This window comes from Scyliorhinus canicula, chromosome 16, assembly GCF_902713615.1.
Source record: "Scyliorhinus canicula chromosome 16, sScyCan1.1, whole genome shotgun sequence".
Taxonomy (NCBI): Eukaryota; Metazoa; Chordata; class Chondrichthyes; order Carcharhiniformes; family Scyliorhinidae; genus Scyliorhinus; species Scyliorhinus canicula.
This window is the reverse complement of record NC_052161.1, coordinates 4,941,158-4,956,745: the sequence shown is the minus strand read 5'-3', so window position 1 is coordinate 4,956,745 and position 15,588 is coordinate 4,941,158. Positions and strand designations below refer to the sequence as shown.

Sequence of the window (15,588 nt, the reverse complement as noted above, 5' to 3'; positions counted from 1 at the left end):
ACCTGGGACCCTGGAGCTGTGAAGCGATTGTGCTATCCACAATGCTACCGTGCTGCCCGTGAGTACTGACTCATACATAAACACTGGGTTCCACATTCAATCTCTGGCTGGCACACACTCTGGGGTCCAATGATGACAGTTCATGTCAGTGCTTCTAGGTTATTGAGTGAATGGTCTCCCAGGGTTCCTGTTCTTGACTATTATTCAGCGACTGACAACGTGCAATCACAATGTCAGCTGAGGGTTGGTTTGCTCTGACCCCATTTACAGTTAGATAGAGAGCGTTTAGCTCACTGACGTGACAGAGAGATCAGAAAGTGCCCTGAAACCATAATCTCAGCAATAGGAAGGGGAATAAACTGAGAATGTTAATCATTCTCTGTGAGATTATTTTACCTTGGAGTCATACTGAGCTGCACCAGGCGTGATCAGAATTACAGATTTGGGAGATGCTGCTGAATTCAATTGATCAAAGCTGCACAATGTGTATTAATACTCTTTGAGTGGCAGTAATGAGCAGTTTTTCACAGAGAAGCCAGGTGTTGGGCAGAGACCTGGTGGAAGAAGCTCCAAGGTTGGATAGAGCAGGGGAGGTGGCAAACGTGCATGTCTTATCACACGCAACTTATAATTAACAGCAGGCGGTCCCAATGTGCAAATCACTCAGTGAGCTGTTGGCCCTTAATAAACACGGCCGACTTCTCACAAAGTAGCAGACTCAAATAAACATCTTTAGAAAATCACATCTTTGATTTCACAATAAAAGACTTCAAGAACAATTTGCTGCTGTTTTAACCCTTCACTGTTAAACACTCCCCATACCTTTTCCCTGTTAACCAGCAACCAATAATTTCATATTTTCTTTCCATTTTTAATATTTAATGGTGGGGAATGTTGGCAGGGAGTTATAATTACCCATTGCAGCATAAAGTTCCCTCTACACTGTCCCCATCAAACACTCCCAGGACAGGTACAGCACGGGGTTAGATGCAGAGTAAAGCCCCCTCTACACTGTCCCCATCAAACACTTCCAGGACAGGTACAGCACGGGGTTAGATACAGAGTAAAGCTCCCTCCCCACTGTCCCCATCAAACACTCCCAGGACAGGTACAGCACGGGGTTAGATACAGAGTAAAGCTCCCTCTACACTGTCCCCATCAAACACTCCCAGGACAGGTACAGCACGGGGTTAGATACAGAGTAAAGCTCCCTCTACACTGTCCCCATCAAACACTCCCAGGACAGGTACAGCACGGGGTTAGATACAGAGTAAATCTCCCTCTACACTGTCCCCATCAAACACTCCCAGGACAGGTACAGCACGGGGTTAGATACAGAGTAAAGCTCCCTCTACACTGTCCCCATCAAACACTCCCAGGACAGGTACAGCACGGGGTTAGATACAGAGTAAAGCTCCCTCTACACTGTCTCCATCAAACACTCCCAGGACAGGTACAGCACGGGGTTAGATACAGAGTAAATCTCCCTCTACACTGTCCCCATCAAACACTCCCAGGACAGGTACAGCACGGGGTTAGATACAGAGTAAAGCTCCCTCTACACTGTCCCCATCAAACACTCCCAGGACAGGTACAGCACGGGGTTAGATACAGAGTAAATCTCCCTCTACACTGTCCCCCATCAAACACTCCCAGGACAGGTACAGCACGGGGTTAGATACAGAGTAAAGCTCCCTCTACACTGTCCCCATCAAACACTCCCAGGACAGGTACAGCACGGGGTTAGATACAGAGTAAAGCTCCCTCTACACTGTCCCCATCAAACACTCCCAGGACAGGTACAGCACGGGGTTAGATACAGAGTAAATCTCCCTCTACACTGTCCCCATCAAACACTCCCAGGACAGGTACAGCACGGGGTTAGATACAGAGTAAAGCTCCCTCTACACTGTCCCCATCAAACACTCCCAGGACAGGTACAGCACGGGGTTAGATACAGAGTAAAGCTCCCTCTACACTGTCCCCCATCAAACACTCCCAGGACAGGTACAGCACGGGGTTAGATACAGCGTAAAGCTCCCTCTACACTGTCCCCATCAAACACTCCCAGGACAGGTACAGCACGGGGTTAGATACAGAGTAAAGCTCCCTCTACACTGTCCCCATCAAACACTCCCAGGACAGGTACAGCACGGGGTTAGATACAGAGTAAATCTCCCTCTACACTGTCCCCATCAAACACTCCCAGGACAGGTACAGCACGGGGTTAGATACAGAGTAAAGCTCCCTCTACACTGTCCCCATCAAACACTCCCAGGACAGGTACAGCACGGGGTTAGATACAGAGTAAAGCTCCCTCTACACTGTCCCCATCAAACACTCCCAGGACAGGTACACATTGCCGAACCTGCTGAATGTTTCCAGGACTTTTTAAAAAAAATTTGAGCCACAGAGATTTGGCTGAATGGTGGGTTTGATTTCAAGTGAACCTCTGAGGCTTGCTTGGTTCGTTGTGAAATATATCTCCTATTGTACCTGAAGTAGGTGACAGTCTTCTGGTGTCCTGCCTCGCTGCAAGAGTCCAGATTGTTATAGGAAAGAGTGATGAGGCAGACTACACCATCCAGTGGTTAGTGGAGTTCCTGTCTTTGTGTCAGCTTTGGCCTCAGAGGGAGAGGCTGCAGCACAGGTCTCAATGAAAGAGGAAGCAATTCAGAGACTTGAAATGTTTAAAATTGATAAGGAGATGGTATTAGATAGGCTGTTCCTTCCGAAAGATTATAAGGCACCAGGACAGGATGAGATGCATCCAGAATTAGAGGGAAGTGAAAGTGGAAATCGAGGAGTCACTGGCCATAGTATTTAAGTCTTCCTTAGACTCAGCACTGGTGCAGGGCACTGAAGAATTCCCAATGTTACAGCCTGGTTCAAAAACTGGTGTCAAGATAAACCCAGGAACTACAGGCCAGTCAGTTTTGGGGGAACTTCTTGAAACAATAATGTGGGACAAAGCTAATAGCCACGGACAAACGTGGGGTAATGAAGGAAAGCTAGCACAGATTTATGTTATGTATTTAAGTAGTAAATCCCTGTTGGTGGAATGTCATGTGATCGGAACAAGAGCACTTGAAGACCTTGGAAGATACACTGGAACGTCTACAAAACCGTAATTCCGGCGTTGAAAAGGAAGAGTGTGACTTTTGAGACATCCACAAACTACTTGGGTCACAGCATTGATAAAGATGGCTGGCATAAGGAACCGAAAAAGATGATAGAAATCTTAGAAGCACCACGTCCTCAAAATGTGTCGCAACTGAGGTAATTTCTGGGATTAATAAACTATTACAGTACATTAGTTCAAAATTTAGCAATGTGATCGATTTTGTTCTGCACCAAACAGGTATGGCACTGGACAGAAGCCCTTGCTACCCAATAATTACAGTCACTAGGTTTGTAAATTTAAACACAATTAAGTTTATTAATAACAAAAGTCCTGATCAAATATGCAGCAAATACAACAGGTTACCTATTACCCAATTCCTAACCACTCATTTAAACTAATCCCACCCTGTACACACACACAAGACAGGCAAACACAAAGGATGGAGATGGGGTAAAGTAATAAGTAAAAGGGATAACAGTTTTGTTTCAGATGGTTGTCTTATAGCACACTTTCTTTCAATCCAGGCTTTCAGTTTGACGCTTTCACTGTAGATTCATGCACATTGTGTGTACAGCTATGCAGCTTTGCTGAAGAAAACACAACGGAGAGAGAGCAACTTCTTTCCTCTGAGTGGCCGGGACTCAACTGTCCAACCCTGATTCTCTGAAAATCATCCCACTCAGGCGGGATCCAATCACCGCCCGTAACCGGGCAGAATCCGGCCTTTTGGCCAATTCGTTGGCCATCAGCCAATCAATCAAACAGAGTCCGACCAATCTCTTGAATGATGAAAAGTCTGAATTCTGCTGCACAAGTTAGCACAGTGTTCTCTTTTGTAACTTTTTAGTTACTTTCTTCCCCTGTTCGAATTAAAGGTATATGTCCAATAAGCATCCATGCATCAAAATGATAACAGCAAAAATAAAGAAATGAGAAATAAGGGCCCTTACACACCTCCGCAAAGGAATGAAACGTTAGGGCACGGACGTTTCATTATGAGGGATGCAATATATAAATCACAAACCTATATCCATTCATCCATCCTCGTTACATAAGTTCCCTTCCTCATCTCTGCATTGGTAGCTAATCAGCTCTTAAACCAGTGACAAAGTCTCCACAATCACATTATCCTTTCTGGAGGTGTGCATGATTTGAACACTGAACTGTTTTAATAATAAACTCCAATGGAATAATAATCTTGCATTCCAGTTTTAAACCTTTCTATAAAAACAAGCGGATTATGGTCTGTTTAACTAAGTTTTGTTTATTGTCCTGCCGGACATATACTTCAAAGTGCTGAAAAGCAATTAGCAATGCTAAGGCTTCCTTTTCAATGGTGGAATACTTTCTTTGGCATGGACTTCATTTTTGTGAGCAATACCCCACTGGCCTCTCTATTCCTGCATTGTCATCTTGTAGTAGCACTGCGTCTACCCTCAGGTCACTGGCATCTGTGGCCATTTGAAATGGTGTGGGGAAGTAAATCCAGGGCAGCCAGCACTGGTTGGCTTATTAATATGGCCTTCAATCTCCCAATTCGGCATTCTGTAGACCACAACGTTTTCGCTTGTTTCCTCAGCATTTCCAACATGCACTGTATTTCAGTCTCCAACTGAGCCATGCTTGTGATTTTGGTCGAGAGGGATGTGGCTTTATTGATTCAGAATTTCTTATGTCTACATCATGATTAGTTAACGCAGGGCATCCTGATGAGTCCCTGCAAATCTGTCTATATTCTTTCAGTGTCTTTATTACATCTCGTCTCTGTTCTTCTGTTGATATGTTTGCATCTTTGGTTTTAAAACTCCCCCGAATATCTTCAAACAGTGTCTTGTTTTCACTCTTGTTCAACATCAAATACAATGCGCTTCCTTTTGTCATGATTCGGACTGTCCAAATTGGAGAAGACCCCCTGAATAAGTTTCTTCTACATTTCTGTCTCTTGTATAATGCAGCCAGTCTTTGTAAGTCGTGTAAGGCAGCACGGTAGCACAAGTGGATAGCAGTGTGGCTTCACAGTGCCAGGGTCCCAGGTTCGATTCCCTGTTGGGTCACTGTCTCTGTGGAGTTTGTACGTTCTCCCCGTGTCTGCGTGGGTTTCCTCCGGGTGCTCCGGTTTCCTCCCGCAGTCCAAAGACGTGCAGGTTAGGTGGATTGTCCGTGCTAAATTGCTCTTAGTGTCCAAAAAAGGTTAGGAGGGGTTATTGGGTTACGGGAATAGGGTGGAAGTGAGGCCTTAAGTGGGTCGGTGCAAGCTCGATGGGCCGAATGGCCTCCTTCTGCACTGTATGTTCTATGTATTTTCTGATTGCCCAATGAATGTTTAAATAAATTGAGGAACTTCTGCAGTGAACTAGGAACTTGTCAAAGCTGAGGGAAATACTTGGTTCATTTTAAATCACAAACACTCTTTAACCCCTCCAGCTTTACATTCTCACTTTTCCTTCACATGGTTACTTTCAGTGAGAAGTAAAGCTGAGGGTTCAATCTTTGCAGGGTTGGTTGGCTGTAAATGCACCATTCTTTGTTTTTCAGCTTTTATGTCTTCATCGGAATCACAGCTTTTATCTCCATTTAGTAATACGGACGGAAACAATTTGTACTTTCCAGATTTTAACCTTTCTTCTCTGCTTTCAGATATACCAAGGTGAAGAAACCTGTAGCTAGGAGCGTCCATCGTGGATGCATTGAATTGAAGAGACATTGTTCCTTTAAATGGAGGTAGCCTGCAACTAATTTTCACATCATTATCAGAGGATAGCACATTGTTGGTTCCATTAACTTTTTTTTTAAACCATTGCATAATCACTGTATGGTTCTTTCTTCACCTTTCTCTTCATTTTCAATACAAATTGATCACTAATGATTTCATCTCCTTTGCTATCTGCTTCCTTTACCTTGAACAATGACTGTGGGCCTTTAAAAGGATGTGTGCTAATGACCTGTTTGCCTGCTATCAGTTCAGTCATTCTGTCCTCATCCTGGATAGCTGATGCCATGCTATTGTGGCTAGTTTCCTTCAAGGCAGGCACTCTCTGGAAAATATTTGTGCTTAAAGTGGATGGCAATGGGCTTACTGCAAGAGGCTGTGACAAGCTACTTTTTGGAAGTCCAATTCACTTCCAATTTGCTGTCTTCTTCCTGAGCTCTGGAAGAATGACTTGCCATCTGTTCAAGATCAGTTAGTGACAGGTCTATTCGACAGCAGTTGTTTATCATTTCTTCAAAATCAGAACCCAAATCAGATTCAGAACTCACGACTGAATCGTCATCACTGTTATTACCATTCGGTTCGGACTCCTCTTTCTTAGGAGTTCTCAGAATCTGGTTTTCTACTAGGGTTTATCTTGTGTGTTCAATCATCCTCGTCGAGATAATTCCACCAGTATCAGCAGAATCGGATTCACTCCCATTGCCATTTGATGCGATTCACATCTTTCAATATTTCTTTCTTTACAGTCATTTACTGCCCAATGGGTTTTCCTAATTCCCACATGCCCGATGGTTGGTATCTCATGTCCTATCTGTAGTACTTCCCTTGGACTCTCTGTAATTATAGGTGAAGCTACAACCTTCACTCCTGCCACATCATTCCTCCAAAGTAAGTCGACTCCATACACTGGTAACGCTTTAACCACTCGGACAACTACTGGACCTGACACTAAATCACATTCCAATTGTACTTTGTACAACAGAACCGGGATATAATCTCCACTTATCCCCTTGGCTTTCATTGAGCTCTCTGAAGCGAAAACCAAATCCTACTCCAGTAAGAGTTTGCGTAGCACCTGTGCCCCTTAAAATAGTTATATGTTTGGCTACCCCTTAGGCAAAATCCCTGTAGAGCTCTCATCTACCCCATTCATCATACCTGCTCCCACAGCCGTGTTTACCTCAGGTCTAAGTCTGTTACAGCTAGTCTGGCCTGTAGCATTTTCCACTTTTGTTCCCTTTTCAGAATTCTCCTTATGAACGCCAACAAGTCTCATGGGCCTTCCTTGCAACTTCCAACATGCTGAATGAATGTGTTCCACCTCATTCCAAAGGTAAAACCTCAGCCTCCGAGTCTCCCCAGGACCCTCAATACATTCTTTCCTGGTTGGAGGAAGAGATCTCGGAGCACTCTCAGCTATCCATTCTTTACCCTGCCTAACTGCCTTCCTTTCAATCTCCCATTTCCTATCCTTTTCAAAATTATGGGGGCGATGGAACAAAAGCTTAAATTTATGGATCAGCTCATAATCATCGGCCATAATTGCTGCTTGTCTAATGGTTTTCACCTTTTGCTCCTCAACATGGGTTCTTATCACAGAAGTTAGGGAATTCCTAAATTCTTCTAAGAGAATGTCCTCTCTCGGAGCCTCCCAATGCTTGAACCCATCTATTAAAACTGTTTTACTTAACCTTTTTGAATTCGACATACTTGTGTCTTGGCCATCTCCTTAAATTCTTAAACTTTTGCCTATATGCTTCAGGAACCAATTCTAATGGACCCAGAATAGCCTTTCGTACCTCGTCATAATCCTTAGACACCCCTGACAGAGATGCATAATCCTCTTGAACTTGCCCCGTCGATTTACTTTGCATGGGTAATGTCCACATTTCTCTTGGCCACTCCATTTGGGTTGCAATTTTCGCAAATGCCCTAAAAAACGTTTCTACCTCCTTCTCTTCAGACGTTAGGAAGGTCTATATAAATTTAAACATATCGCCACTGGGTTACATTCTAGAATTAAGCTTCCCTCTAGCTCTTAATTTCCCATGCCTTAAACTGGAACTCTCTCTCTTTTGCGTCTTCCTCTCTAATTCCAATCTCCGCATTCATTTCCATTTTAAAAGCATTTTTTATTGGTGCATCTCCATTTCTTTTTGCCGCACTTACATTTCTTTGCCCATTCGTTTTAATTCCTTCTCATGCTCGAACGGCAACTGAATTCTCTCCAGCTCAATTTCTCCACCAGAAGATGTATTTGATGCTGCACTTCTTCATGGGCTTCCCTGTGTTTCGAACAGGCCCAAGTATCAGACATCACTGCCTTCTTAGCTTTAGATTGGGGGGGGAGGGGGGGGGGGGAAACGGTAGCACAGTGGTTAGCACTGTTGCTTCACAGCTCCAGGGTCCCAGGTTCGATTCCCAGCTTGAGTCACTGTCTGTGTAGAGTCTGCACGTTCTCCTCGTGTCTGCGTGGGTTTCCTCCGGGTGCTCCGGTTTCCTCCCACAAGTCCTGAAAGGTGTGCTTGTTAGGTGAATTGGACATTATGAATTCTCCCTCTGTGTACCCGAATAGGCACCGGAGTGTGGCAACTAGGGGATTTTCACAGTAACTTCATTGCAGTGTTAATGTCAGCCTACGTGTGACAATAAAGATTATTATATAGCTGGCACCTCTATTTTTAATTCACCTGCCAATTCAATTAGTTTGTCTTTTTGAAGTCCTGTTAAATAAATCAAAGTCAAGTTGCCCACCTGAAGCTTGCAGTCATTCTGTTATATTACTACAAACCTGGTGTCTCTATTTAATTTATACTGAAACCCAAATGTCGCCATCTACCGTTCCAATTATCCCGAAGCAGAGTCCCTAAATTATGTTATGACCCCCTGGGCTAGGGCGCGGTCAATTCCAGTCCGAACTGACCTGGAAACCACCTTAACTGCCCAATAACTAGCCACCAGGTTTGCAAATTTAAACAAAATTAAGTTTATTAACAATAACTTTTATTAAATATGCAGCAAATACAACAGGTTAACTTTTATCCAATTCCTAACCCCCCTACTTAAGCTTGTCCCACCCTCTATACACACACACACACACACATACAAGACAGACAAACACAGAGGGGAGAAGAAAGGGAAAAATAATAAGTAAAAGGGATACAAATATTTGTTTCAGATGGTTGCATTATAGCACGCGTTCCGTCAATGTGGGCTTTCAGTTCAAGGTTTTCACTGTAGATTCATGTAGATTGTGTTCAGTTATGCAGCTCTTCTGGAGAAAACACGAAAGAGAGAGTAAAGCAGGTTCCGTCCTCTGAGCATCCAGGACTGTAACTGCTCTTCCGCAGGCTCTCTGAAAATCATGCCACTAAGGCAGGATCCAATCACCACCTGTCACTGGGCAAAATGCGGCCTTTTGACCAATTCATTGGCAGCAGCCAACTGATCGACTCGAGTCCCACCAACCTCTCGGGTGCCGAAAAGTCAGAGTTCTGGTGTTCTCTTTTGTAACTTTTGTGTTCCTTTCTTCCCCTGCACCACTTAAAGATTTATGTCCATCAAGCATCCATGGATCAAAATGATAACAGCAAAAATAAAGAAATGCCAAAGAAGGGAGTGAAGAGGAAGGGTCCTTACAAGAGTATGGTTTCACCACTACCTTTGTGGACATTATTTTATTCTCTTGATAGATCACCGACCCTTGACAACAATATTCGGGCCATTTAAAGTGTTCCTTCTTTAGGTCACAGCTAGTAATGAAATGAAAAATTGCTTATTGTCACAAGTAGGCTTCAAATGAAGTTACTGTGAAAAGCCCCTAGTCGCCACATTCCGGCGCCTGTTCGGGGAGGCTGGTACGGGAATTGAACCGTGCTGCTGGCCTGCCTTGGTCTGCTTTCAAAGCCAGCGATTTAGCCCTGTGCTAAACAGACATGGCCACTGACATTATTGGCACACACTAATGACATTCACAATCGTAAATCGGAGCAACAAGTGAATGTGGATTCTTCGTCAAGGTTGCCGTTGCAAATCAAGCAAGGCACTGAAGGAAATTTCGTTGACACCCTGTATTTCTCACACGTGAATTAATCTCAAGTACAGAGATACACAAGAACCAATCCAGTGATGGGGAAGGATGTAGTCCTAAAAGAAACAATGACAGACACACATCATGAAAATCCAGATCTCAAGCCCTGCATCAGAAGAAGACTGGAGCTGCCAGTCCAGAATGGAGTTTTATTGTAGGAAAGCTGAGTGATTATTCATCTGTGCTTGTGGAACAAAATCCTTGGTCAACTACATGAGGTGGTGATGAAGAAACTGGCACGCTGTTATTTTTCGTGGCCAGGATTGGATGCTCAAATCGAAGAGAAAATATCAGTCCTGTGTAAAACTAAGAAACGCTCCGTCACTGCAAACCTTACATCTGTGGGAATGGGCGTGCAGCCATGTCAGAGAATACACAGAGACTACACTGGTCTAGTTGTAGATGCCCATTGTAAATGGGCAGAAGTGGTGATTATAAAATCCACGATGACAGAACAAACTATTGAAAAGGTGGATGAAATATTTACGAGATTGGAGAAGGTTGTAATGGCAAAGGAACTCAGTTCACTTCCAAGGAGTCTGAATACTTGTTAAAAGGAAATGGTACACAGCATATCAAGTCAGCTCTGCACCATCCCTCAACAAATGAATAGGCCGAGCGATTCATAGTCACTTAAACACTCAATCAAGACAAAGAATCAAGTTACATTGCCAAGACGAGTGAATCACTTCTTGATATCAAACTGAAACACCGCACACGCAACGACAGAGTTCACCAGCAATGCTGCTTTTCAAAAGAAAGCCAAGGACAAAGTTTGACTTTTTGATACCTCCTGATACTTCAGAGAATGCACAGAACAATACTCCAAAAAGAGTATTTACTCAAGGAGAGGGAGTGCCAGCAAGAAGCTACACTACAAATGAGATATGGGTACCTGCAGTTATCCAAGATAAAACAGCTCTGATATCGTACAGCGTACGGACAGATGGTGAGAGTTTGGCGAAGTCAGACCAACCAAGTACTAGCTTCACAAAGTGAAATCACTGTAACCTCCCGGGGAAGTATTTCCATTGGAAAATCTAGGCAGTGACACTTCTGAACCGACTCTAATGGCAAAGACAAACTCAGATTCCGTTTCTGAGGAATCGTCAACACCAATGGAGACGGACACAGAAGTAACTTCACAGTTACAAGCCACTGAAGAAAGAGGTCTTGAAGGCTTCAAAGGTCTCGAGTAGCCAGGTTTCAGAACGTCGAGTGCATCCCAAAAGGAAAAACGTCCACCTTATTAAATCGTATAAATTTACAAAAAAAATAATGGTTCACAGTATCTAATGTTTAATTGGTCTGTTGTTTAAATATTTAGAAAAGTTGTCATTTGTCATAAAGTAATAAAGGGGGAGGAGTGGTATGTATTTATGTAATACACCCATGCTGGTGGAATGATTGGTAGTGACGGCAGCAGAGTTTGTGTGCGGGTTTTAGTTATCCTCTCCGACGTGTGAGAGCAACATCACCTCAATAAACCTCGCATTGCGTTTTGATGAAATCCAAGCTTGTGGCTCCTCCCAACCTTTTCTCTTTGCGGCAATTTAAGATTCTAACAATTTGTTAAAGGAAAATAGTGTTCAAATAACTTGCTTGAGTTTTTAAATGAGGTTAAGAGACAGAATTGAAATGAAATGAAATGAAAATCGCTTATTGTCACGAGTAGGCTTCATTGAAGTTACTGTGAAAAGCCCCTAGTCGCCACATTCCGGCGCCTGTCCGGGGAGGCTGGTACGGGAATCGAACCGTGCTGCTGGCCTGCTTTAAAAGCCAGCGATTTAGCCGAGTGAGCTAAACCAGCCCCTGGTTAATGCTGTTGATGTTGTGTACATGGACTTCCAAAAGACATTTGAAACAGTTATGCACAACAGGCTTGTGACCAAAGTTAGAGTTCATGGAATAAAAAGGACAGTAGCAACATGGATACAAAGCTGACTGAGTGACAGGAAACAGAGCGTGGCGGATAAGAGATGTTTTTCGGACTGGACGAAGGTATGCAGTGGAGTTCCTCAGGGGTCAGTGTTGGGACTTTTTGCTTTTCCTGATCTGTATGAATGACCTTGGTGTATAGGGCACAATGTCAAATATTTCAGAGGATGCCACCCTGAAGCATTGTAAACTGCGAGGAGGATAGTTTAGAACTTTAAAAGGACCCAGACAAGTTGGTGGAATGGGCAGACAGGCGGCAGATAAAGTTTAACGCAGAGAAGCATGAAGTGATTCACTTTGATGAAAAGAACATGGAGAGAGAATATAAAATAAAGGGTCCAATTCTAAATGGTGTGTGGAGTAGAGGGACCTGGGTGCCCAATAAATCATTGAAGGTGGCGGAGCAGGTTGAGAAAATAGCTAATAAAGCAGACATTATCCCAGGCTTTAGTAACAGGGGTATTGAGTAAAAGAGCAACAAAGCTGCGTTAGACTTGTATAAAACACTGATTTGGCCTGGGCTGGAGTATTGCGTCCAATTCCGTGCACCACACTTTAGGAAGGGTGCAAAGTCATTGAAGAGGGCGCAGGAAAGAGTCACAAGAATGGTCCATGGGACGAGGAACTTCAGCGACATAGGTAGATTGGAGAAGGTGGGAATGTTTTCCTTGAAGAGAAGTTGAGAGAGATTTGATAGAGGTTTTCAAAATCATGAGGGGTTCGGACAGAGTGAGAAACTGTCCCCGCTGCTGGACAGATTGCGAACCAGAAAACAACATTCAAGACAGATTAGATTACCTGAAAAGGAAAACTGTGCAGGGTTATGCGGAGAAGGCGGGGAACTGACACTAGATGAATTGCTCCTTCAGAGATCAACACATATGACAGGCCAAATGGCCTCCTGTTCTGTAGCTATTCTGTGAATTAGAAGGTCATGTGTTTAAGTGACACTCCACAGACCCGAGGACAAAATCCAGCTTGACACTCCAGTGCAGTGGAGTGCAGCACTGTCTGAGGTTTCGTCTTTCAAACATGTCTGCCGCGTTGACTAAAAGATCCCACTATATCGAAGAGCAGGCGAGCACTAACAAAACATGGTTTCAGCATTACAACATTTTAATAGTGGGATCTTGCTGTGTGGAAATGGCTGATGCGTTTCCTACATTACAATGATCACATTTAAAAAAAAAAAAATAATTGTCTAGCCCTTCGAGGTTCCCTGACTTTGTGAAAGGTGTCATAGGAAAGTAAGTTCTTTCTTTCTCCCTTGCTTGTGGGTGGTGATATTTTTTAACCCAAGCTGTGTGCTCCATGTCTGACGGTTCAGCTGTTAAATGTACCACTTCTTGTGGTACTGAGACAGACTAAAGAGGAATACCTGAACTTCAATACGAATGACACTGGCAGCGTACAATGCTACTGTCACTGTATTACAATGCTATCAGCATAAAGCTCTAGTGATGCATTATAATGCAGCACTGTAGACCATGATATATAGTAATCTAATAGAGTTCACTCGCATGAAGCTGAGGACTGAATTATAACAAGCTTTTCCCTTCCCTTGAATTTTATCAGCAAGCAAAAGCCTGCATTCCCAACTGAGACCTGTCACTGGAGCAGCCTCTAACGCAGAGTCATATCCGCCCAATTAGACAAAAAAAGCACTTTTTCCTTTAATGCAGCTCTCCCACCCACACGTCTCTCTTCCCCAGTAGCCATGGACTCACTGTGGGGCAAGGCTTCATGGGCAGTGGGCTACCCTCCGACATCCTATATGGGTTTGAGTGTAGCCGGAGGGAATTGGCAGGGCGCCCAATCGTGCAGGGTGGCAGGTCCAGTCGTGGGCTGCGTGTTAGAGGCTGAGACCATCCTCTCATCATCCACTCGCAGCCCCCACTACCCCTCACCCAGCACATCCGTGTCAAATATTGCTTCTTTGACCCAGAGATGCTGAAGTCGACAGCCTATTCCCTTCCCATTGCCCAGCTGTGATCAGCTGCCTCTATACAGAGTAAAACCAAAGTGAGAACCTACACTGCAGCTCTATTAAATATGAGCAAACCTGTCCGTTCTCTTTTGGATTCTGATGGCCTTCTCTAGACTCGAACAGAGATTTCTGAATTTTAACTGAATGACACCCCTAACCGGAGCTGGAAGAAAGATGGATGCCTAAAAAACATGATATGCTCTCTATTCTCCAAAGCATGTTCCACACTAAAATATGGAAGCTGGAACTTCCAGTAAACACAACAGATTGGGATCAGTGTGAAAAGTTTGAGCCAACGCACAACGAACTGTCACACACTGGCGCGGCCCGGTTCAACTCCTAACACCAAGTTCAGATTGTCCACAGGGATCCCGGTCCCGGCAGGAAGTCACCTCTCTGTCAACGTGTGCTGTGGGTTACCCTGGGAGCTGGTCGTCAGCCTGACAGGGTGGGACTGATAACTCTGAAACACACCAAGCCTCTCACACACAATGTAACTGCAGAATCTAGTCACACAGCCCCGAGGCAAGAGAAGAGAAGAAAAATAATACTCAGGTGACAGCAAGCCTGCATCGCACATTTGCGTCATCTCGCTGTGCTGCCAGTCCCAGGCTTTCAGCTCTACAAAAATCAGCAGCGAGCAATTCAATGAGTTGAACGTAAGCCAGTACCGAGTGTCCGATCCCACGTACCGCAGTGCGAGAGAGCACAGCTCAGGTCCCCCTCTGCCGCTGCCAAGGCAGGCTAGGTATGATGGAATTCAGAATGCCACACACAACATGCACCGTAGGAAGTCAATCGCAGAATCCAACTGTATTTTTTAAAAAATAAATCATTACACAATAATCCACTGGAAAAAGAATCAGAACATTGGTGTGCTAGATAAACCAAAGGTAGAATACGAGGCTGACAGGCAGAGATCACTTTCAGGAGATGGTGGAGAATTCTTTGAGCAATATCTCCTGGCTCAATGTATTCACAGCAAGATTCTTCCTCACATTAAGGCTGATGGAGCGGACCTGTGGGACGAGAAATAAACAACTCAGTGATGGTTTATCCTGCAATGCTGATAGAGAGAGGCTCAGAAAATACTCAGCAGGTCAGGCTGCATCTCTGTACAGAGGTAAGAAGAACTAACAACACCACATATAACTTCCCCCCTCCTGGCCACACACCACCCTGACTTGGAAATGTATCGGCCGTCCCTTCACTATCCCTGGGTCAAAATCCTGGGACTGCCTCTCGAACAGCACTGTGGGTGTACCTACACACACGGGCTTCAGCGGCTCGAGATGGCGGCTCACCATCACCTGATCACGGGTGATTAGGGACGGGCAATAAATGCTCACCTAACCAGCGATGCCCACAAGCTGTAAAATAATTTTTAAAAATTCAGATTTGTGACCTTTCCTCAACTCACAGATCTGAAACATTCCCTCCGCGTCTCTCTCCACATACCCCTGGACCTGCTGTGTTCTTCCAGCATTCTCTGTTTGTATTGCAGATCTTCAGCATCTGCGATATTTAAGCCCACTTGTGACAATAATAAAGATTATTATTATTATTGATTTTGCAGAATCTCCCTTTGTTTTACCAGAGACTTCTCGCCTTGTGGCAGCCATGACTCCGTGAGTGACACTCTGACTTCAGAGACGAAGAATTTTTGGGATCCGGAGACCTGAGCATGAAATCCAGAGCAAACCTTCCCAGTGCAATACTAAGGGAGTGCTGCCATC

The 15,588-nt window shown here is 44.3% G+C and overlaps 1 protein-coding gene across 1 annotated transcript in view; it reads right to left on the bottom strand.

Moving 5' to 3' along the window:
- Positions 1-8,823: 8,823 nt before the first annotated feature.
- Positions 8,824-15,588, bottom strand: part of armh3 (armadillo like helical domain containing 3) — a 174,433-nt gene continuing 167,668 nt past the window's right edge. The window contains exon 26 of the mRNA XM_038821510.1: positions 8,824-14,871. Within this exon, the coding sequence (XP_038677438.1) occupies positions 14,779-14,871 (93 nt within the window). The 3' untranslated portion in view covers positions 8,824-14,778. The remainder of the gene's footprint in view (positions 14,872-15,588) is intronic.